Source organism: Anarhichas minor, unplaced genomic scaffold (assembly GCF_050575085.1).
Source record: "Anarhichas minor isolate MPS153535 unplaced genomic scaffold, ASM5057508v1 ptg000030l, whole genome shotgun sequence".
NCBI classification, from domain to species: domain Eukaryota; kingdom Metazoa; phylum Chordata; class Actinopteri; order Perciformes; family Anarhichadidae; genus Anarhichas; species Anarhichas minor.
Genome location: NW_027466476.1, coordinates 7,823,990 through 7,848,072, shown reverse-complemented (window position 1 = coordinate 7,848,072; position 24,083 = coordinate 7,823,990). Strand labels below are relative to the sequence as shown.

The following is a 24,083-nucleotide window of genomic DNA, read 5'->3' as shown; positions in this document are numbered from 1 at the left end:
AACTTTGACTTAATGGATATATTATATTTATTGCTGCATTTACTGTATTATTTCGATTTTCGACTACTCAATTGTCTGCAAACCAAATTGCTCCTCAGGAACATTTAAGTTGCATTTTAAAAGTGACATTTGGTGACATTTGGTGGAAACCCTTCCTTGTGCCCCCTTAAACCCACGGTCTCCATTACTGCAGTTACATAATGAGCTGCAGTTAGTACATATCGTCAGTGCCGGCATGGATTGAAAAGGTTCAAATGTTTTCCCCTGCACTATAGCGCTAAGTGGAATCTGTATCACCTGAAATAAATAAATCGAATACTTTGACACATGCCTTAGGTTTGTGTTTACTCCCTTTTAAGTAGGTCAACTTTCTGGACAACATTCTGAACACTGACAGGCTAAACGTTTATATGTGTTGAATCTGGATCTTTATGATCAACTTCCTTTCTTGAAAGACACATTCATGATTTTTTAAAACCCAGCCTACTACACCGTCTTGTCTCAATTAGCAAAATGTAACAGTCTGATATGCTTCAGATTTTAATGTGTATTGAGATTCTTCTAATTAGGGCAAATTCAGAATATTGTGTTCTTTGTGATCAGTGTCGTTTCCCCTTAAATGTCAATTTCAAAACAAAATTTTTAGCGTCTCAGCTGTTTACAAATGTGCCGTTTGAAAAGCACATTTCATTTATAGTGTGGAAATAATGAGGAGTTTCAAAGACCACAAGATTTTGCTTAACAGATCAATTGAATTAAACTGTTCTTTAATTTTCACACCACCTCTCACAATAAAAACATAAAACCATAACAGATTTTTCACCTTTGTATATACTTCATTTATACGGACATCTTGCTCGTAGTTCAAATATAGTACTTTACTATATTTTCATTTTATAAAATTACAAAATTTTTCTGGACATATGTACACCAATATACTGTGGGTATATACACACATACATAGAAAACACTCGGCTCTATTAGACAATTTCTCTTCAGGTGAGGGGAAAAGAGGATGGCGAGAGCTAGCCCTGCTAGCTGTTTATAAGGATACAACACACTCTCGTGCACACACACACAGACACACACTCTCTCGTGCACCCACACACACACACACGCACACACAGAGAGAGAACTTGTTTGACACAAGCATCTCTAGCTTTAGGCCTGGCAATTATCTACGTAGTCTCCACAAACTCTTGAACTCTTTAAAACTTTATCCAGGATCTCTGACCAAACCAACATCACCTTCAACAGTTGATCCATTCCCGTTCTGCTGCCACTGAGCCACTCCACCATAGAAATGGGAGGGTTGAGTGCCTTGCTTAAAAGGCACCTTGGCAGTAGTTTTTGAGCTGGTCCTAGTTTTGAATCACCACTCTTCCAGTCACGACCCGCTTTTGCCACACGCTTGGCACTCATCTTGTTTTGGCCTTTGTCCCCTTGTCACTAACAGGGCGGCAATTTTAGGAGCGGCTCGGTTGAAGAGGAGCAGGGCACTTTGGGTGATTTCTCTGTCTAAAACTCCTTACTGTCCCTGAACAGGTCTATGCGCAGGGCAAGCTCCTTGAAAGACGGACGCAAGCTGGGGTCGTTGTCCCAGCACTCCTCCATGATCTCATTTATCTGAGAGAAAAAAACAGGGAGAAAGAGAATCGTTTGTGAATGAGGTCCTGGGATGAGCAAACATGTTTGCCAAACAGGTTGAGTTGCAGTTAATGGTCGGTATACCGGTTTCACCAGTGTCACGTAAGGTAAGATTTGGTCCAAAAGCGTCTATGCTGTGTATTTCAAGTCTTTCTTCATGTCGGTTAACATCTAAACGGTTAGCGTGTGGTCCTACCTCCGTGGGACACTCCAGAGGTTGAGGCAGCCTGCTGCCTGACTTGAGGAGCTCAATGAGGTGATAGACGATCAACTGTCCCTGCTTGTCGTTCCCCATCATGGACATAAAAACCTGAGGAGGAGAATGGTGACAGCCAAGACAAAGACAGATTGATTCAAACAAAAATGAAGCAAAACATGTGGAGCAACATGAACAGAGAAATGTTCTCAGTGTCAACATGACAAACTACTAAATGACTTCAGTAAGAGAGTCACAGGCTCTACTTTGTGCGCGTAGCGCAGAAAAAGCGTGCACATTTAGGAATTTCCCCAAATTAAGTTGTGTTTAATTGTTGGCACTATGCATGAATCACGCTGGACTTCTGGATCAGCAGCCTGAGACCGGAAATATCCACAGTATAAAAAAAGCAGTGACCTTAAATAAAGTTGAACGGGCGGTGTTCAGTGCATGCGTGCGAGTGTGAAAGTGTGTTAACACTTACTGCAGGAGGGCTGGAGTTCTTGTCGCTGTAGGTGAAGAGCTCGTAAAGCACCACTCCAAAGCTCCAGACGTCTGACGCCACAGAGAACTTGCTCTCAGTCAGCGACTCAGGGGCATACCTACAAAATAGCACACCGTGTGACTGTCTGTCCCCGTTCTGCTCCTCTTAGGAAGCTTGTGAGCTTACACGTCGTCTTCAAAACTAGGACAGGTATCACAGCAAACATAAAACAATGTTTCAAGAATTCCTAACGTGGATCAACATTCAAGAGTTGTGTGTTCGCTATAACAAGCCCCTTAGAAAGAGCTGATTTTGACTTCTTAAAAGTTACTACAAGGAACTTTCATGTAGTGGGGATTTTGACGGCTCCTGTGGACAAAGGTGGTAGTGTTTCCCTGAGTACCACCTGACCACCGTTTCATGTTGATAAGATCTGCAGCTGCCAGACTCCCTTTAGAAACCTCTAATTTTACAGCAGCAGGGTCTGACAGTCTGACTCCGCCTCCCTTCTGTCCAGCGGGCCCAGCAATACGACCTGGGCCTCCAGCAGCACGGTGTCAGTTGTCTCCCAGGAAGCCGGTAGAGAGCTCCAGGTTCTGCAGCCGCAGAGGAGCAACTGCTGCCGGGGCGCAGGAGTCTGAGCTGTAGGAGTTTCTGGTAAACCTGCATGATATCGCGTGGGAACCAGAGCCAATGACAGGCTTTAAGAATACCCACCATCACTACACAGACGATGGTCTTGTTCGCTTATGTCATTAGTGACAGCCAGTATTACATGGAGTCAGTTTCATAACCAGTTAAAAGTTCCTTGTATAACTTTAAATAAAACCACACTTTTTCAGTAGCCGCAGCTGCACTCTGTGCGGCATCACGAGGAAGAGAACAAATATCTCACCAAAATATGGGACTCTCTCCCGGCTCTTTGACCATGTAGTACTCTTTGTCCTGAGGCAGAATTTTGGAGAGGCCGAAATCTCCGATCTTTACCCCCAGCTCACTCTCCACAAGGATATTTCGTGTCGCCAGGTCTCTGTGGATATACCGCTTACTTGCCAGGTACTCCATACCCTGGGAATGCAGAAAGAAAACACACATTTCTTTGTATCTCTAGCTCCACTGGTCAGCAGCTCCACAAAACTGGAGAAAAATAAGTACCTTGCAGATCTGCGAAGTGTAATGCACAAGCTTCTTGTGGTCGATCCTCTCCTTGTTTTTCATGAGATAATCTCGCAAACTTCCAAAGGGCAGATATTCCATGACGAGACGGAGATTCCGTCGTCCTGAGAGAAGCCAAAAAGAAACGGTGTCATCCAGAGGACCTGGCAGCCACAAAGGTTTACAGTATACAGGCAGTCCTCTGAAGTTTAAGTGGCAGACCCTGTAGAGAAGAGTGTAGAGGAGGCGCGCCAAAAGTTGTCTGTACATTTTAAAATGCTCCTCCCAAATAAGGAAACATTTCAGTTCTGGAGGAGGATGAAGAAGGTGCTAATTACGGGTCAACTATACCTGCACTGTAGCAAACGCCTTTGTACTTGACGATGTTCTCATGCTGCAGAGATTTCAGGATCTCAATCTCTCGCTCAAAGTCTCGTATGTGCTCTGCAGTGCTGTGCTGGAGTTTCTTCACAGCCACGACCTCTCCAGTGTTGTCCTGGAGCGGGTCATATCGACACATCTCCACGCTGCCAAAGTTTCCCTTTAAGAGACGACCAACTTAAGTGAGCGGTCATTTTTTTTTCACTCAAACTTTGGTTTCACATTTTACTCTATTTCTTAGTTGAAGCTTCAATGTAAGGCCATCAAATTTAAGCAAATCGCACCCCGTTAAACTTGTATGCAGTACACCAGCCGAAAGTGTTTGGTGAATAAAGCACGGTGGAGTGGAGAAGAGTTGTGCAAAGACATGACGTACACATAAAATAATCCACTCATAAGACCTAGTTATAATACCCTTAAGGGTATATATTCCCTCTAAGAAAATGCATGCTAAAAATGCATTAACCCCTTGAAGTTCAGACTGAAAACATTTAGCAATGGAATCCTTATACTGAAGGAGACTTCATTTCAAAACAAGTAATATTATTGAATGTTTATTTCCTGTTAGAAAATCTCAGAGAGACAAATCATAATTTTTTTGTTCTTCCAGAATCATGTAGCCGTAATTTAATGAGGAAAGAGTCAAAGTCTAAAATCGTCATGACCACATGTGTCGAACACAGGTTGATTTGCTCTTAAAGGCACAGTTTCCACACTTCTTCATACCTTGCCCAGCTGCTGTAAGAATATGAGGTGTCGCTCTTCAAACTGAGCCGGCGCCTGACTCTCAAATACCCCATTAGACCAGCCCGAGACTACGGTCCTGTTCGGCAGGATGTCACTGTCCACGATCAACTCATAGTCTGGGGACGCAAAGACAAAAATTTCACACACATTCAAGAGATGAATCGACAACTCAGAAATGATGTAAATCAACATTTACAAGCTCGGCGGATCATCTCTTGGACCAATATCTAAATGAATCACAAAGAGATGACATAGATATTTATTTTCTCATCTAACTTTTAGTAGGAAACTTTCCCAAAATGCTGAAAAATTCCTTGAAGACTGTCCCTACTTCATTAATCACCTCGTTCCAATCAGAGCTAAAGACGTGACTTCTGCAGACACTATGATCCGTGTGTGCGCGTCGGAAGACATTTGAAACTCCACACTGGTGTGACCTAGATCCCCTGTGGTGACAACATTAGGAGCATAGAAACCAACCTGGTGTGAAGAGGCTGTGGAGGTCACGGATGACGGCGCGAAATGTGGGCCTGAATGAAGGTTCGTAGTCCATGCAGCTGGTAATCAGATTCGCCAGTTCGGTCCACTTTGGTGCAGGAAGCTGGTGGTGGTCCTCATAGAACAGGGTTTTCTGTGAGACACAAAGGGTTCGTATAATGGATAGAGGATGGATACTGGACAATGTGCAGATTCTGCTTATGATAAGATGTCTAAATACATAAATTATGTTCATATACCATGACATACACGGTATTGTCACCACGCATTATTAACTATACACCTTGATATAGCATATATTTTAGGTCACACCACCCAGCCCTACCTTAGAGATGTCCAGTGTTGCTAAAGGTTTCTCTCCACCACTGCAGATCTCCCACAGAGTGGTGCCAAAGCTCCACTTGTCTGCAGCCAGGCTCAGGCTGGCAGGGTCCTCGACACACTCGGGGGAAATCCAAGGGATCCTCTCAATCAGGACTGATCCCAGACAAAAACAGTCAACCCGCCGCTGTTAGTCAATTCTTTCAGGCAAGACTACAGTTTGACTTTACACTAATCTCATAGCCAACACAACCTTGTTAAACAGCTGCCCCCTGCTGATTGAGGATATGTATTACAGACATAAACTCACTTTCTTTGGGAAGGACAGTGATGCCGATGCCAGGGTCACTCAGTTTGATGAAGGGGGGGTTCCCAGCCCGCCGGTCTTCTTCTCTGATCAGGAGAATGTTTTTAGCACATACATTCCCGTGGACAAGCTGCTTTTCTTCCTGCAGGTTCAGAGAGGGAGAGATGAATCAGTCTTTAATGGTCTCACATAGCCAGACCTACCTCCACAGCGCTGTGTCAGCGCAAAACAAATAGTACGCGGCCAACAGCAGACTTTTAATCAGAGCTGGTGAGTCAAACAAATCTCTTACCAACACAGAGGAAACAATGAATCCCTCTTCTTACAGTTTCCTTTTACATTTTAATTCAGTTTTTTAAAACACGATTTGTGTACCGAATTAAATTCAACAAACACACAAATTGATATTACTCAATACTATGAATTACTTGACATCAATTCTGGCACCACACTCATATCCCTACCAGGAAGTTCATGGCCCAGGCCAGCTGCTTAGCCACCTCCAGCTTCCACAGGATGTTTATCAAGTTCTTCTTCTTCTTCAGGTAGGTGTCCAGTGAACCAAACTTCACAAACTCCTGCACCATGATATCTGAAACAGGACATTTTCGCAATTACAATGCAATTCTTAAACACATATCAATTACACATCATCCTTCTGAGCCTCTTTGCAAACGGTGTTACACAAGGACACTTGAGAATCTGACGTGGTTATGGTTCATATCAGCGTTATCCACCACTGATTGAAGGCATCACTTTGTGTATTTTATCAAGATTATAGCGAAGCGAGGTCTCCTTCCATCATTAGACCACGATGACATAAGCTCAGATTGTTTGTCAAACAAATGGGTGTCAGAATATTCTGTTTTTTTCAAGAAACAACAGTAGTGCTTATGGCATGATAAATTCAGAGTATGTCTCTAAGGCTGACTTACTTTCCTCTCCGCAGACACACACACCATAGTTAAGTATCAGGTGCTTATGGGACAACTGGCTCATCATGCTGGCAGCTTCAAAGAAAGACTGTAGGACAAGAGAAGACAGTTAAGATAGAAAACAAACTTATTTATGCGCCCATCATAGACAAATAGGTACAGCAACAACAACTAACGATCATCTTCATTTTCAAATAAAAGAGAGGCTCACAATTTTTCAGAGGGAATTTGTATTAAAAAGACAGTAACTGGAAGAAATCTGCTTGATTTGTTTAACTCAGACTGCTGAAGCCTCAAATCAACTTCAGATTAAGTTATTGAAACCCACACGTTGCGCCTTCAATCACATTGGAAGCACGTTAAGGGGTTTCTTAATGTCCAGAATGAACAGGAGAAATGATTACAGCAAGCAAATATAATGGTGAAAAATCACTATCATAACCTTTATAATATATAAAAAAATAAAAATAAAAAAAACTTACAAATGATATAAAATATACATATGAGAAAGAAAAGCAGCAAAGTCTAAAATATAAGACGCTCAAACTGGACAAAATAAATTTACACTTCACAAGTATATAGTTTTTGACAGTACGCGTGTAAACGCGAGGTTGATGCCCAATAAAAAGGCACTGAATTAAAGTATAGAAGATTTTCCCCGCTACTCTCTCTGTCCGCTGAGCAGCGACTGAGCGTCTCTTGGAGGCAGACCATTCAAAATATAAACATAAAATGACAAAAACCACTCATGTACTCAGCCGATTTTGATAGTTCACTGTGTGACTGTTTCACGCTTCCTCTGAACAGAAACTGTCTGTTAGCTCTGTCAACTGCAGTTGTCTCACATAGGTTTGTAAATCAATAGAGGAACAATTCCACTAATCCACATAGAAAAAAAAAAAAAAAAAGTTAAAAATGAAGCAGTTTCTGATCACTTGAAGCTCCTACCAGCTGGTTTAGGCTTAGTGTCCATAAAGAGTTATTCTCTGTCCAAAATAAAAAAAAAAAAATAATTAAAAAAAAAAATAATTTAAAAAAAGCACTGACACCAGTGCTTTTCTGAAAAGTTCTGAGATTTTCCACTAGAAGCGATCAGAGCAGCTGCACAAAGAAGCCCTCTGAAAACTGTGACCGTGAAAACAAAGTGTTCCCGCAAACAAAACGTTGTGCACCGCTTTACACAGCCACACACCTCAGAGTAGTTCCTGTGGGCTTGGTCCAGGACTTTCATGACAACTTCTGTTTGGTGCACGAGTCCATAATCTCCCAGCTCCTTGCGGACCCCTTTAAAGATCTTGGTAAATGTCCCTTGGCCTAGACTCTCCATCTGAAAGGAAGACCATCATTGCACTCTTAACAGGCGATTGTTGTAATGAATTCTGAGCATGACATGCCAGTAAAATGCACAGTAAAGGATAGTGGGATTGTACTTTAGAGCTACAACACTATAACGGGGAATGCAACAACATTTTCATGCATTGACAATGGGGAAATACTGACATACGACAGTCCTGAACATGCACACTAAGCTTACAAATTCCAGATCTTCTTTCCTGATCTTGTGAAACACCATCTGATTGATGTTGTGTCGATGTAGAGACGGAGAGAGAGGCACTTCGGAGCCCTTGTTGCTCCGACACACAAGGAGGCAGGACTTTTCTGTTGATGGCGAGAGAAGAAAACAATCTGATTGATAACTAAACTTTAAGGAACAATATATGTAGTTCATGATAAGTTGAAAGAGATCACACTGACGGAGAAACGACAATGTGAGTCAGCGGTGGAAACATTTCAGTGGAAATTGAAATTAGTTTGATTATTACATTGCACATTAGACAGAAGCACACACAGCCTTCGCTAACGTTTACTAATCTCTCAAAAGAATCCACAGTCTGTTAGATTTACCTTTGGATTTAGGTGGACAGCACTTGCTGAATTGGAAAATGAAGCTGTCGGAGCGCACGGTTTCCTTTTGGTAGCAGCTGAGAAGCTCCTGCAAGCTGTTGAAGTTTCTTTTGGTTCCACTGAGGTTAAACTCCCCACTGACAGACCTGGTTATCTGGCAGTGCTTGTAATCTACAGCATCATACACCTACAGCAGCAGACACAAAGAGGAGGGCAGACAGTGGAGAAGTAAAGAATTTGAGTTTCAGTCACCAAGTCTGATTTACAACCGTCCAGTTGGATTCAATTCTTTGGATGGGGAGCAACACACAACAGGAGAATTGTTACTGTATTTCAATTTTGACTCTTCCAAGTTGTCAATACACATGTGGAAATATGCCACGGCAACCACCACAGGTGACTTTTACCCACCTCGACCGGGAAAGTCAGAAAATACTTGTTGAACTCTTTAGGGCTACATCTCAAGATGTACAATCCTTGTTTGTTTCCACACCTCTGAAGCCGATTGACGGCAATTTCCATTCTGCAACAAAAACACAACGCAGAAAAGACACATCAGGTTATTTACCCAGGTTATTTAAAAAGTATCAATGTTCTCTGCTGCCAACACAGAGATGTCCGCTGATGTACGGCTACAAATGTCCCTGCAGAACTCACGCTCGTGAACTTTGGTTCTGCATTTCAAGGGTTTTTCTTCTTTTTCATTCAAACTTGATGTTTTTGAGAGTGACGGGCCTTGCTAATGCTGGTAGTAAAATATGAATTATTAAGCTTTGTTTTGTTGTTCGCTTACGAGATGGGGCCATGGCAATGGGAAGCGATGGCCTCCACAAGTCTGGGAGGAGCCACTTCTTTACAAAGGTAGTGATGTGCGTCTGTAGTAAGCCGATAGTAGCCATCAATGAGGGACACAAAGGAGAGGGCTTCAGACAGGCTGAGGAACTCCAGCTCCTGAAATACACGAAAAACACTTTTAGACATCATGTGTAAACTTCCACCATTATATTTCTCATTGGAACCAAATGCCTCTAATTCTAAAGTTTGTCTTCTTTTACAGCCCTCTCTGAGATAGCGGACCAGATTCACTAAAACTGGCTTTGGTCAAATAGTTTCTTTGCCTGGTTACGACGGAGTAAAGTGAAATTACCAGATTCTTGCCATCTTGTTTGTTGATGGTGACCACCCGACTCTCTACGGCACCCTCCTTGCTGGCCTGTTTGATGCTGATGTCAGTGACATCAGGGAAGTCACACAGGGTCTGCATCTCCTGGACCAACAGCATAAGATATGACTTTGATTGCCGCTAAACCAGCGCTTTTAAATACACAGATACTGTTGAATAGGTTGACATATTGCCACATTACAATGAACATAGCCTGTGTAGTTTATTCTGAAATACTGCCAACCCATGAACAGACGTGTTGTCTTTTAAGTAGGTATTCTGGTAACAAAAGGCCTCCGGTACAGCACTCATGATACCAACCTGGTGAGAATCTTTCAGTTCCTCTCGACACCACTGGATGCCACTGTCCGCTGCCACCAGGATGATGAGCTGTCCACTGGATGGTTCCCTGACCTGGAAGGTCTCTGTATAGAAGGACTTCTCCAGGGACTCAATGCTGATGAGGTACTTGAGCTTGAGATCGCGGGCTGTGGTCCGACACTGACTGAACTGCTGGATGAAGCGCTTGAAGCGGAATCGGATTCGCTTGCGTGTCAAGAAGTTGCAGTCCTGGATCTGAGCGCTCATATCCTTTGGCAAGAAGGACTTGTAGCTAGAAGAAAGCAAGAAAGAAAAAACATTATTATGCATCAGCTTAATAATGGTTTTGTAGAAAAAAAGTGTAAATATTCTTATTTATAAGATATCATTTTCGTGGCACCATTTACACTATTACATCGTTAGTGCTTAGCAGGTGTTCATTTCCAATGATTCCCTAAGAATGAGATGGTCTTGTTGTTTTTCACTAGTACCTTATTGTGCGGTAGACGTCCAGCGGGGACATCTGTCTCTCCTTGGCTGTTCTTGTCATATCGAGTACAGCCATACCAAGGCACTCTTCCTGAGTTTCATGGGAGTTGGGGATCTTCACTAAGCCATTGACAAAGTCATTCCTCCACTGCACAGAAAGCAACACAATCACAGTTGAACCCATCTGACAGATTTGTACGGATCTGTCACTTGTGTTTGTCTATGTGCTGAAGTAGAGCATGTGTACAAACATGGGCTCACATGTGAAGTGACTGTAGACTTTAATCAATTCACCACGAATTCATTATCATTGTCCTTTGAAAAACAAAGGTTTTAGATGTGTTTTTGTTGTTTTATTATTTAACCTATAACTGGGGGAACAGTGTTGGGCTACAAACCGCGTTGCTGCGTTTTTTGTTGAACCAGCAATTTTGAGTGGGGAGTCCCAACAGCAGAGACACACTTCCCCTTGCACATCATAATAGCCTTACTTTATCACAAACACAGAGGCTCAGCTCTAGATTAGACTGCGAGGAATTTGATATATCCTTCACAGAGCAAAACATCTGTCCGGGGTGAAGGCAAGCATGTGTAATGGCTTAATGGCTGCGAACACACTACACCCTCGAATGACGCCCGCAGTAGTGCTTCCCTTCTCAAGCCTGTCCCGAGCCACCAGGGCACATTTTCACAGGCATAAATCCACATAATCCTTCAGTTCACTCAGGGTTCAGCTCCAGTCATAATACTGGCTTCAGTTACCTGGATTCACCTATACTACTCACATTGAGTCTATTGAAACAGGGTTTATAATAGGGCTGCAGCTATCAAATATTTTTGTAAATGAGTATTCCATTGATTAACCAAGTAATCGGACAAAAAAATACTTTCGCTTTATTGATAAGCAGCAAAGCCTCGACAGATTTTTAGTAATCAAGTTACTCGAGTTCTCAAGGAATCTTTTCAGCCCTAAATGATAGAAATCTTGTCTTGACCGAGGGAACGCAGGGCTCTGATGATACATCCGAAAAAGTTTTCCAACGTACATTTCTCCAACTTTCATTCAGATATTGGAAAAGACAGCAAACGTATTATAACTCGTATTTGGTCTGAGGAAAGCAAACAACAGAGAGAACGCTAAATCGAGTGTTGAATGCAGTCCATTCAAAACACACAAAACCACAGGGGACCTCCAAGGCATTAAAATAGGACAGATGATATGCAATTAGAGGCTGAAAATAGTCCCCAAAAACATGCACTTTTTAGTCCTGTTCTAGTAACGTCTGCTAATGTCTACAGTGCCCAGCTATTTTAGGAAATTACTTTTTGTCATCTTTAAAAAAATATATTTAACAGTATATTTCTAAAGATGTACATCTTTAGTAGCCAAACCAACAGGCTTTTCTTTTCTTGTTGTGTATCAGTGGATATTGTGCTGATACTGATAACACCGAAAGTTGAACATGTGCTTGTTTTCTGATGCCTAATCTACAATACTGGGCAATCCGAACAGGCTCTTGAATATGTTGCTTAAGTGCAAATATAAAGGATTCATTGTTCTTTCATTTAAGTAATAAAGAGAGTGGTTGTATGCTGACGTGCTTCACCTGAGAGAAGAGGTATGACATTACAAAGTCATCAAGGACGGGGCTTTCGGACCCTTTGGAAACCCCATATCGATACGCTCTGGATGCCCCACCGCTGTACCAGCCAGGGAAGTAGTACCTGTGGTAAACAATAATAAAGGAAACGCAGTAAGTAAGAAGAAGAAGTTACTTAAGACGTAAACAGACAACAACAAAATGAATGCCACCTTATTCTGAAAAACACATCTTCAGAGGCCAGTTCGTCAAGCTGGAAGATGTGGTTGGGTGAAAACCACAAGCTGTCTCGATCTCGGAAGAGACCAAAAAGGTTGCAGTACAGTGGTGAAATACCTAAAGCAGACAAAGAATGAGACACCAGATTATGTTCTCGAAACTTGCAGTCCATTGAATTCTCTGAAGCAGAACAGGGTAGCTATACTGTGTATTACTCGCTTGATCTAAATCAAGGTTTCTTGTTCATCTACATAAATTAAGTGGACAAAGAAATTACATTATTCCTGTACAAACGGTGTAAATTTAGGGGAAACTCAGAAAAGCACATCGTATATTATGCTTTAGGACACACACTAGAAAACTATATGTTTGAAGTACCAACACAGCTGACCAAAAGGTCAATAAAGATTGTCTAAAATGTCAATTGTGTTTGGTTTATCATCAAACATATATCATGCGACTCCATCAACATGCAGGTTAGTCTAGCCCTGATCTGTGTATTAGTTGCATCATACTTTTATTGACTCTTAAATTTAACTAGTGCAACAACAAAAAAAACAACTAAAACAAACAAAAAAACACCAAGCAGAGCCAAACTACCATATGTTGTCCTTGGAACAAAGTCAGTAAAGCTAGACAAACTGTAAATAAAGCATTGAACAAGCCAACGATTTTTAGGTTTCACTGTGGCCTCTTGATAACCTTATCTCAGGACCTATGCTCCGGGTTACAGCGAAACACATGAGTGTGTGTGTGCATCATGCAGTCTGGCATGGCTCGATTACTCACTGCATGCCGTGGCCGCATCCATACACAGCTCCTCGGCCACATAGTCCCCCGGTGGGTAGCTGAGGAAGCTGCGGTCGGCTGTTCCTTGGCTGCTGTGGTAGAAATGAAGCTTCAGAACAGCAGCAGCAGCAGCTGGCCTTGTGTTTTGAGATTCCCGATGGGCAGTCCCATTTTGGTGCACCGCAGGGCACGTGTCAGTCACAGCGTCCATGGCTGGCAGGGAGGCCATCAACAACACGAAACCTTCAATCAGATAAATGCTAAAATGTCAGCAGAAAGAACAACGGCTTCTCGTTTTAGTGTGATCAGCTAGGTTAGTTTGAACCGTTATCAAAATTCCAAAGTCACATAAAGCTGCAGGGCAGAGGAGCCACTCTCTGGAAGAAGGTCACACAATTTGCAAATCTAATTCTAAAATAGGCAGCTCTCTGTGAGAGTTACGAAATACAGTTTCACTGTAAACGGAGTATTGAGAATTCAGCCCTGTTGCATGACATTTTTCAGGGCAGCTTATCAAGTTTAAAATGTATAATTTTCTCATTTATTAGGCTACTTAGGTTTAAATGCAAAATAATCTATACACACTTCTAACTGGTTAGGGTAGGGGTGGGCTGCTTTTCAGCCCACCCCTACTCCCCTTCCCTCAAAGACAGTATTATATCACTGAGGACTGAATTATGGGTGTTATATTTCTTCCAGGATCATAATCTAGCACACACAGGCTATGATAGTGCTGGGGTCCTGTCCTTGTTTCTATATGTAATCAGCCCACCATGCATACCTTTTTCAGTATTAATAATGTAACTAAATTCAAGTGACTGAAATGAGGTCTGTTGCATAATAAAGACAAGGAAGTCATGAATTATGTTATTGTTGTAAAAAACAACAACTATCCATTCACCTTTTTACAGGACTTTGCGCAAAAGAACACTTTTGGGGGAAGTCACCAAGATGTCAACTCTGATCTATCAGGTACTTCACCAGTCATGCATGTGTGGTTATAAATGTTTTTGTAGCATCCAGATGTGCAAAGCTGTGACTGTAATTGCTGCCAAAGGTGCCGCCTCTAAATATTGACTTGAGGGAGTGGTAAATACTCATGCCATTAATACTACTGTGTTATTATTCTGTGTTGTAATGAATGACATACACCTTGACTCATACTAGGAACAAATCACAACACATCATGATTATTGTTATTATCAATTACGTATTTGACCATTCCACTGAGGGTGTAGTCTATACTATGTCAGTGTCTCGGAGCCACAAAGGGATTGCAACAGCCTACAAAAAGGAGCTTCAAGACACACAAAATCAAAAACCAGAGAGAAACAGCAAATCCTTACATTTGAGGAACTGAACATAGTGAAGGTCAGCATTGTACTTGTTATGTGACAAACTATGAATAGCTGATCAAAACTGGTCTAATCCATTCAGCACTTTTATGTGTATTGGTCGGTGAGCAAAGAAACACTTAAATATCCAGCAGCATGCTTCATGTAACATTTCCCACGTAAAGAAAGAGGATACGACACCTATGACATTCTCTTAACTTCTGCTAAACAATATACCTGAGGCAATAATACACCTCATGTCATTTTAGACTGGTCTTTACACCAACTGTCTCCAAAATGCATAATCTATATTCTGAATTTCAGGAGCAGAAAATAGGTACATCTCATTTTTTAAATCTTGCATTTAGAGTCTTGTGAATATGACCTGAAGGGAAACATGCAACAGTTTGTGGACGCTGCTTGTTGTCATGGCATGTTCAGTGCTCACCTGAGGGGTACGTGCTATCCCCAAAAATCTACGTTTAAACTGAACATATCCAGCACAAATATCAAGAGACTTAGCTGCAGATCAGACTCATCAAGGCCGTGATCTTGCGTGCTGCCGTTAGCTATGGCTTCAATAGATTAATTTAACGCCAGGAGACCCGCCTCCATATGAGTGAGCTAACGTTAAGTTATCGTTACAATCACGAGAATACGTTACGAATATATATCTCAGCGACTTAACCAGCCAGCGTTACATGTTTACGTTCGTGCACTTAGAGAACCCAGAGCTGTCAGTGAAGTATTAATGAAAGTAAACACTTACTTTGGAAGATGAGCCAGCTAGGCGTGCAGCTAGCTATAGCTAGCTTGCTGCTAGCTTCCTAGGCCAGCGCTGCAGCCAGGACGGGGGCGAGAGTTTGACAGCTAACGAGACACACTTCTGCTTCACTTCTTAAAAATCTCTTCACAGACTACAGCCCGAAATAAACAAATGATTTTATGGCATGAATCCATTTGTAGTCAGTCTTATTTCCTCGTCGCCCTCAGCTGGCTAACCTGCAAACGTTACATAAACTATACCCGTGGTCAGCCCATTCACTCCCGGGGGAGGAACTTTAGCCGTCTATCTTGTCAATCTTCTAACTTAAAGCTAATGCTTAAGCTAAAAAACGCGTCCTGCTCGCGGCCATAAACTGGTCCAATGACACGCAATTCATCTGCAGGCAGTGATCTTTTTTTTTTGTGTGTGTGCCAGAATATCTGTGGCTTACAGCTGTACAACGAGAGTTACATTGTTGACATCTTATCAACTGAATGGCTTTAACTCTCTGAAGGTAGCTAGTTTGTCAGTGTGCGCACTGCACTACTGCGCAGCCGAAGTCGGTCAACAAACCAGCCTCTCCCACTACATCGATGCTGCCTTCAGGTGCTGTCAGAAATACCAAAATTAGCAGTTTCCAAATAATCAACAACAGAATAATATTTGACCCAAGGGCGTGGGTTTGGTTTAAACATTGGTATAACATTTCTGCATTCATTCATGGTGGATATATCTTTATTTATTTAAAGAATTACAATTTTAAAATCAAAAGGCTCTCGGGCATTCTGTATTGTTTTAGAAATATTTTCTTTTGTTTAATGTTATCTCTGCTGAGTGAACATACATGTAAGCATATATATAGATATACTCCATCTTCCATCCATCCACAACTTTCAGTAGTACATTCATACTATTAATATTTGACATGAAAAATGCCTGAATACCTACTCACAGCTAATAATACAGAAAGATCAAATGAAGATAATACAAAAAATGCAATCATACAATTTAGCTAATTATTCAAAATTATATATTCACAGAAATCCCGCAAAATAAGGTTTGATATCCTCACAATGGTTTTAAAAGGCAGTGGTTAAAACCAGTCTGTATAGACAAGGCCACAAATAACGTGATTTTATAACCTGACACTTCTCTACATACAATAAATTTATACACAGAAACTGCCTAGTTTGAACAACAATGTCTTCCCTACTTCAGAGCACATTTTCCCACATTTGCATATATAATTTTATTTATTGTATTTATTATGCCTTATTTTACAACTTTGGTTCTGGGAATTTAGAGGTTATGAGGAGACATGAAGGGAGCATCGTCCCACTGAATCAGTCACCTGGCTTGTGAATCAACAAACTAGCAACAAACACCCAACTCATAACCACTTGCTGCTCAGATTACAGCACCGTTTTACAAGCGGAACACAACATCATAAACACACTTAATATGAAATGCAATTCAGTGCGATAGTTTTGGAACAACTGTAGTGAAGCTGATCCTTTTAAATGTGTCAGAGGGGTATTAATTCAATTATGGACTGTATAGAAGAAGGATTCAACGTTATTTTATATTTTCCTGTAATTTCCCACTCATATGTGTTTTTGACAACAGCATTTCAGTTTATTGAGTGAGAATTTTTAATTCTGACCTTCTTTACATATCCATCATGGTTAGGACTGGTATAGCGACTATGTCAGACCTCCCGGACATGTTTCTGCAAAATTGCTGACAGGAATTAAATAATAGCACGCAGACCTGAAACAATGACGTTGTTATTTTGGAAAACGGAGCAACTGGGCAGATGGGTGGCACAGTGGTTACGGAAACCCACAGTAAAGGAAAGTATGAGGCTTTTAAGGGGAAGTATGCCGAGTGAGTGCTGTGGCATCTTGATGCTTTACCTCTCTCGGCCTCCCAAAAAAAGGTCTCACTGACTGTAGATCTACTGCTCTAACTCATCTTCCCATGAAATGCCTGGCTGGAGGGAATAATCAGAGATCATTAGGGACACCAAGCACTCCTCTGAACCCATAGCAGTTTGCCTCACTTTCCCCAAAATGGTCTGTAAGCATCAAGACCTTTGAGGCTGCCTCTAACTATAACAAGATAAAACATATTTAACCACTGTCAAATTTCACTGGAGAAGTGAACACTTTGACCTGCTGGTGGCACTAGAGGAAACTCAGGGGATCACCAAAGTCATCCTCTGGAGACTATGAATATCTGCACAGAATTTCTTGGTCACATATCCAATAGTAGTTGAGATATTTTAGCATTGACTAAAGTGTTGGACTGACTGACATTACCATCCCTTGAGCCAAAAATACAAACTAATTCTGAGTTGTAAGTCACAAACAAAATACATATGTTATCTGTATCATCAGGCTTTTCCTTAATAGATAGATAGATTAAAAGCTGCTGCAAAGCAAAGATTTGTATCCCTTGGCAAAACCCATGGGCAAGCACCTGATACACACACACACACACACACACACACACACACACACACACACACACACACACACACACACACACACACACACACACACACATACACACACACTTTTATGAATAAAGGCCTGAGGAGACTCCTGAAGCATTCAGGTGAAACTTGTCTTTTTTGCTGCTCATACACACACTAGAACACACACACACTGAGAAAATGTCTTGAGGATGTCCTCAGGTGTTTGGGTGACAGCACTCATGCATGCCAACACACACACACACACACACACACACACACACACACACACACACACACAAACACACACACACAGGAACAGGAGAGTCTGTTCTGCTCCAACACTTTATCCCTCAAGTGGATCTAAAACAGCACCACAGCCGGGATGCCCTCGGCAAAGAGGGGAGATGGAGGGAGAGAAACGAGACAATAAGAGAGCGGGAGGCAGGCAGGGGAGGGAGGAAACGAAAGCAAGGGAGGGAACTGGAAGAACAAGTGGAGGAACCGAGAGAAAAGGCAAAAGACAAAACAAGGGAGGGGCTGTGGAAGAAAGGGAAGTTAGGAAGGGAGGAAGGGGAGAAAGACGTGAAGAGGGCCGCAGAAACATTGTCATAGATTATTCAATTTAGCTTTTCACTTTTTAATGATTAGTTATTATGCCTTTAATATATAAAAACTAATCCAATTCCTTCAATATATTATTGTATCATTGTATGTGTTGTATAATAAGCTGTAAGACACTTAGTGCAAAGGTGTTTTCTAACAAGATAACCTTGTAACTTGTAAGATATCCCCTAACTTTAAAGGACTAGTGTGTGGGATTTGGCGGCGTATAGCGGTGAGGTTTTACTAACTAAAACTGCTCCTGTGTGCCAAGTGTGTAGGCGAACTACGGTGGCAGACGCGAAAACATTACAATGTGAATGGCCCTATAGCCAGTGTTTGGTTTGTCCGTTCTGGGCTACTGTAGAAACATGGCGGCCCACTCCCTATGGAGATATAAACGGCTTCTTCTAAGGGAACAAAATTGAAACAATTCTTATTTTCTGGTAATAACACACTAAAGAAAATAAACCTATTGATATTATATTCCATATATGCCAATAGATCCCCTTAAATGCTACACACTGTTCCTTTAAAAGGTGACAAATACAGGTTCTGTGGTTTTTGACTCTAAAAATTGAACAAAATGCTTTGATCATGATCCCTCACAGACGCCACTGAAACCATAGGATTTACCACTAGATGGAGCTACGTGTACACATTTTGCAAACTGAGGAAAACTGAGAAGGAAGGAAGCCATAAAGAAAATAAGAAGAAGAACATGGAGTGAACAATAGAGTATGAGAAAGAGGGAGAGAGAGAGAGAGAGAGAGAGAGAGAGTGGTGATGAGATGGATAAATAAAAAGAACAGTGGTGGAAATGTTTTTATTTTGGTCCCAGGTGGTTTGAACAGTCTCCGAAGGCTTTCCATGCCTGAAACTCACCACCTGCGCCTCTCTCTCTCCCAGCCAAACACACACACACACACACACACACACACACACACACACACACACACACACACACACACACACACACACACACACACACACACACACACACACACACACACACACACACACACACACACACACACACACACAGTGGACTATCTCCGTCAGAAAAAGTCATTACCTTGCTGCAGTTCATCATTCACTTTAGCATATAAGACAAGGAGAACAACTGTTCTTCAAGGATGAACTCATTTTTTTCTTTTTTTTAAACAATTATTTCAAAGAGAAAGTGACAGAAGCGTATCTGAATTGTGAGTTGTGGTTGAAAAGCTTACTGATTCAGCACAATTTAGCTGTGTATAATGGCATCGATATGTAACAATTAATTAAAAATAACACTGCTGTTCCTCTTTAGAAAATTAGACAATCAATTCTAAAAAATAAGCAAGTTGAGGAAACTGCTGCTGACCCTTATATTTCTCAGTAACACTATGTTACAATGACTTTATCTCTGTATGTTGATGTGAATTGAACGATCAAAGTCTCTCAGGTGTGAACAATGCCACACAGAATGACGTCATGTCAAAACACAAAGAAAGCAGCTGAATGTGTTTCATTAGACCGATGGAGCTTCATTTACTGTAGATTTTATGGTGAATTGCTCTTTTCCTTCTGACAAATCTTGAGTTTTTACCTTTACAGTTTGTGCCTCAGTATTCTTTCCTTGTCCCAACACTTTGAAGTCCATTGAGGAAAATTTAAAATGACACAAAATGGGCCGGAAGTGATGAAACTCAGTATATAGTTTTGTTTATGTGGCACTTTAAACAGTTTGCTTTACCTCTGTATTAGTGTTGGTGCTGCACATTATTTGCATTAATAGAGAAATGTTCACAAAATATAAAACCTTTCCATCACTTTTTTTATGTTTAGCTATAAAAGTGTCTGCGAAATGACAGTTGGGACAGCAAGACCCCCTTGCATTTATTAACCATCGTCATCAGGTGATCCCGGAGATGACGTTGTCATAAACGCTCAGGAGCTGTGTGAAGATTTTACCTCACTGTCAGAAAATGCAGATTCAAAGAAACTTAAAAATGCTTTATTTTATCCATGATAATGTCAAGTACAGCTTAGTATGGACTTGGGACATAATCTCATCCCTCTATCTTTAGGTGTCTCTCTGCATCTGCCTCTCGCACACACACACACACACACGCACACACACACACACACACACACACACGCACGCACGCACGCACGCACACACACACACACACACACACACACACACACACACACACACACAAGCATGTTTGTAGTTCTATACTTGTGAAGACCTTGCCTTGCCTAACCTTAACCTAGTTCGCACCTTAACCCTCACTCTCTAAAACTGTCCATACAATTCAAATAGGTCCTCGCAGTGATAGAAGTACAACAACACACAAACACGCGTATAGATGCACACGATACCCAACACCTGAAACGGCTCAGTCGGGCCGAGCTGGGAGGCACAATTATGAGAAGCTGCCTTCTTGACCTTCTATCTGCCAACCAATCAAATTGAATGATGACTATCATATGAGTGATAAGCTCCTTAAAGCACTTCTATATAACTGTTTGTCCTTTTCTTTTCCCTGCGCCGATATCTTTCTCTCTGTGCTCTACTGCTCCCTCTCTCTTTGTAAATATATATATATTTATCTGTCTCACTTCCTGGAAAAAGGCTCCCAAACCTTTACCGCATCTCAAATTTTACTTGGAAATGTCAAATCATAGTTGATGTTATCCATCAGAGTCTTGCAAGAGCTGCATTTGAACACTCAAATTCGCAGTTGACTTGAATATTGAACACAATATGTGATACAGTTCATTGCTGAATCATGCTGAAAAAAATTTGTATTTTTTGTGAATTAGCAAAAGGAAGCTTGATGTGTATGTCACATGAAATCCAGTATAAGGCCCTGATTTAGGGTTTAACATTCATAGTAAGTTTATAGTATATTAAATCGCAAAGCATAAACTTACACCCTTTTTAAATGTTTCAAGCTTTCTAGCTTACATTACAACACTTGCCAGGCATGAACATGCTTTGTAAACACAATAAACAACAATGCTTCATGAGTGAATCATAATTGTATTTATTTAGTTTTGCCACAGTTGGTAAGAAGCATTTCTCAATGCTGACGCCTCTTGTCAAAGCTCATAATGCCGCTCTCAACACTGAAATGCTGTTTGACCAGACGGCTAATTTCAGACACAAAATGCAATAAAACTCTCACACATTGAAGATATGTCCCAAAGTTGCCAGAGCAGTAGCTTCTGCCATCTGTTGAGTGGAGTTTGATGCAGATACAATGAAAGTTTCAATACTGCAGTAAGTCTTTTTGTTATTGTATCTTTGGTGGGCATGTGTGGACGAAATCAATACATATGCTTATTTGATGTTTGTGCAAGAGCATGGCAACTCAGGGTTTCCAATGAATAAATCACATAAAATGATTGAAAGAGTCACAACAGAAATACTGTAGCAAATAATTGAGGAAATGTGCATTTTTTTTTCATATATTGTAATAACCTGGAATGATCTTTTTATTTGCTTACAAAAAAGAGAAAAAATATAATAATGTAAATTTTATTCAAGCAACATTCAGTCTACGTAGAAAGCTTGCTGTGATCACTGCATGAGGGCGACCCCTCCCTCTTTTAGCGCCCCATTTTCTCCTGTAAAACACAAAACACTAGACTGATCGAAGCCTCACAAAAGAAATGACATGCGTGTGTTCCTTGACAGCACAACGAATACGATAAAAGGTATTTGTCATCTGGAATAATCTTGATATTTTCTCTGGCCTTTGCATCTAAAAAGATGCACCTTAGCATGAAAAATCATGTTAACCCCACTTCATTAGCTTTCAATGAAGCAAAATGCAAAAATGGTTTATGAGAGCCAGCACACAACAGAGCAGCCTGTGAGAAAGATGGGATTTCTGGCAGGAGGATCACGTGTGTGTTTGGATGTGTGTATTCATCACATTATGGGGACTAAAGTCTGTTTCCAAAGTCATATTTTCTGGACTCAATTCCCATATTGGGACATAAATTTGGCCCCCACAAGGTTAACTTAGTATCATGACAAGGTAGAGGGTTCGACTCAAGTTTGTGTGCATGTACTTTTATTAATCTTGTTGGGACAAGGGACAAAAATATGTTTACAGTCATTATGGGGACGAAAACCAAGTCCCCGAAAGGAAGACCATTAAATCTAAGGGTAACAGCTTCTTTTTTTAGTCAGGGGTTTCCATTAAGCACATTGTAACTATGGTAAATGTTCCACTCCAAGGAAATAATACAAGTCAATGCAATGTCCTCCTTTGCTTCAAAAACAAGTTTGTGTATGCCAATAGAACGTTGTATGCTATCTCTCTTTGTGCGCACTTTAATGTGTGTATATCCAGCCAAGCCTGATACAGAGTACATACAATTAACAATGAGTGATTTATGTTTAATGACATTCTTCAGTGCCAATGCAGGGAGTAATGAGAAACACATCAGTTAAAAGTGAAGATGTGGAGGTGGAGGCTGTATACTGTGTTATCTTTCTCTGACGACAAAGTGACAACAACGATTCAAGTTTGTGTAGTGAGAGCTTATACTTTCATGACCTCCCATGATCACAGCCTTCTCACATAACCAAGTGGTTTTGCTTTTCTTAACCGTATCTTAATGAAGCTAATGCGATATTGAATGACTGACCAGTTTACATAGTTTATACAGCCAGTCATCCTTTAACCCCAAGGATGACGGTTGGATCCCCAGCTCCTACTGTCTACATGTCAAAATGTCCTTGAGTGAGAAACTGAACCACAAGCTGCTCTCTGGGTGCTTCACAGCAACCCATTCCTCATGCATGGGTTAAATGCAGAGATCATGTATTGTTTTCATGTATGTATTTTTATGTATCGATGTTTTTAAGGGTCCGCATTGACTCCTTGTCTCGCATGCAGCCCACAATTTAGGGGCGGACTGTCCACATTAAAACATAAATGTCACCATTTAATGCATCGTACCAGATTATACCGTTAAACCACTTTGCATCTGTTGTCTCTTGGCAGGTAAAAATAAAGAAAACACCATAAGAAAACAGTACAGAGTAAAGAGATATGACAACGTTATACAAAAAAAGAACACAGAAGACACACAATGCAGCATCATAAATTAATTATTGTCAGATAAAAGCAGGTCATGAAGACCATATGATATAATTCAAGGTTAGTGAGTACAGAGATGAGCAACTTTCAACAGAATTTTAAATTTGTAAAGTGCTAATCATCATCAACATCGTCAGACATGCACTGTGTTCCACTGATTTGTGGCTTTTACAGAAAAAATAGACTTTTCCACTTGATTCGCATGATCAGGCAGTCGCCATCATGTCTTCTTGTGTGCATGTGTAGAACGTGTCTGCGTACGCATACACGTGAAGCATGTGCACATCAGCTGTCTGCAAACAAGTCTGCAGCTGTCCACGTCCGTCCTGGAGTGTGATCAAGGCTTAGGTTTCGATGTGCATGTGTGAGTGTTTGTTCAGGGGGTTAATGTGATCCCGGTGGCTGCTTAGCGTTTACTAACCACCGTGTGATGCAGCTCGTACATCTGCCAATGCCCAGGCACATCTCCCAGGTTGTGTGTTCACAGAGACTGCTAGAGGATGAGGAAGACCAATGGCAGGTCAACTTCCCAGTCAAATCATCAAATATTTTACTTTGGGGCACTTGTGAAAAATAAGACACAGTTAACCTATTTACCACCCCAGTCGCAGAAAAGTTTACTTAAGTTTTCTTTTACTATTT

At 41.2% G+C, this 24,083-nt stretch overlaps 1 protein-coding gene and 1 long non-coding RNA gene across 4 annotated transcripts; one reads left to right on the top strand and one right to left on the bottom strand.

Annotated features, from left to right (window-relative positions):
- Nucleotides 1-750: 750 nt before the first annotated feature.
- Nucleotides 751-15,765, bottom strand: jak2b (Janus kinase 2b). Of its 2 annotated transcripts, XM_076105118.1 has the most exons (24): nt 15,261-15,761; nt 13,158-13,400; nt 12,362-12,485; nt 12,156-12,273; nt 10,551-10,696; nt 10,060-10,351; nt 9,724-9,843; nt 9,370-9,527; nt 8,988-9,099; nt 8,577-8,763; nt 8,206-8,330; nt 7,864-7,998; nt 6,672-6,759; nt 6,201-6,328; nt 5,740-5,878; nt 5,434-5,585; nt 5,091-5,241; nt 4,590-4,726; nt 3,834-4,023; nt 3,483-3,607; nt 3,223-3,395; nt 2,328-2,445; nt 1,844-1,957; nt 751-1,626 (listed from the first exon to the last, which is right to left on the bottom strand). In XM_076105118.1, the coding sequence occupies exons 2-24, from the start codon at nt 13,384-13,386 to the stop codon at nt 1,519-1,521; spliced, it is 3,369 nt and encodes a 1,122-aa protein (XP_075961233.1). In that variant the 5' UTR covers nt 13,387-13,400; nt 15,261-15,761; the 3' UTR covers nt 751-1,518. The 2 variants fall into 2 exon arrangements, 1 of the variants encoding a protein (XP_075961233.1); XR_012957545.1 differs by lacking the exon at nt 751-1,626 and having other exon boundaries at nt 1,926-1,957; nt 2,328-2,990; nt 15,261-15,765.
- Nucleotides 12,730-23,518, top strand: LOC142964662 (uncharacterized). Of its 2 annotated transcripts, none has more exons than XR_012957548.1 (3): nt 12,730-13,470; nt 14,069-14,129; nt 18,948-23,518. It is a non-coding gene; the product is annotated as an uncharacterized LOC142964662 (long non-coding RNA). The 2 variants fall into 2 exon arrangements; XR_012957547.1 differs by having other exon boundaries at nt 12,819-13,424.
- Nucleotides 23,519-24,083: the final 565 nt, after the last annotated feature.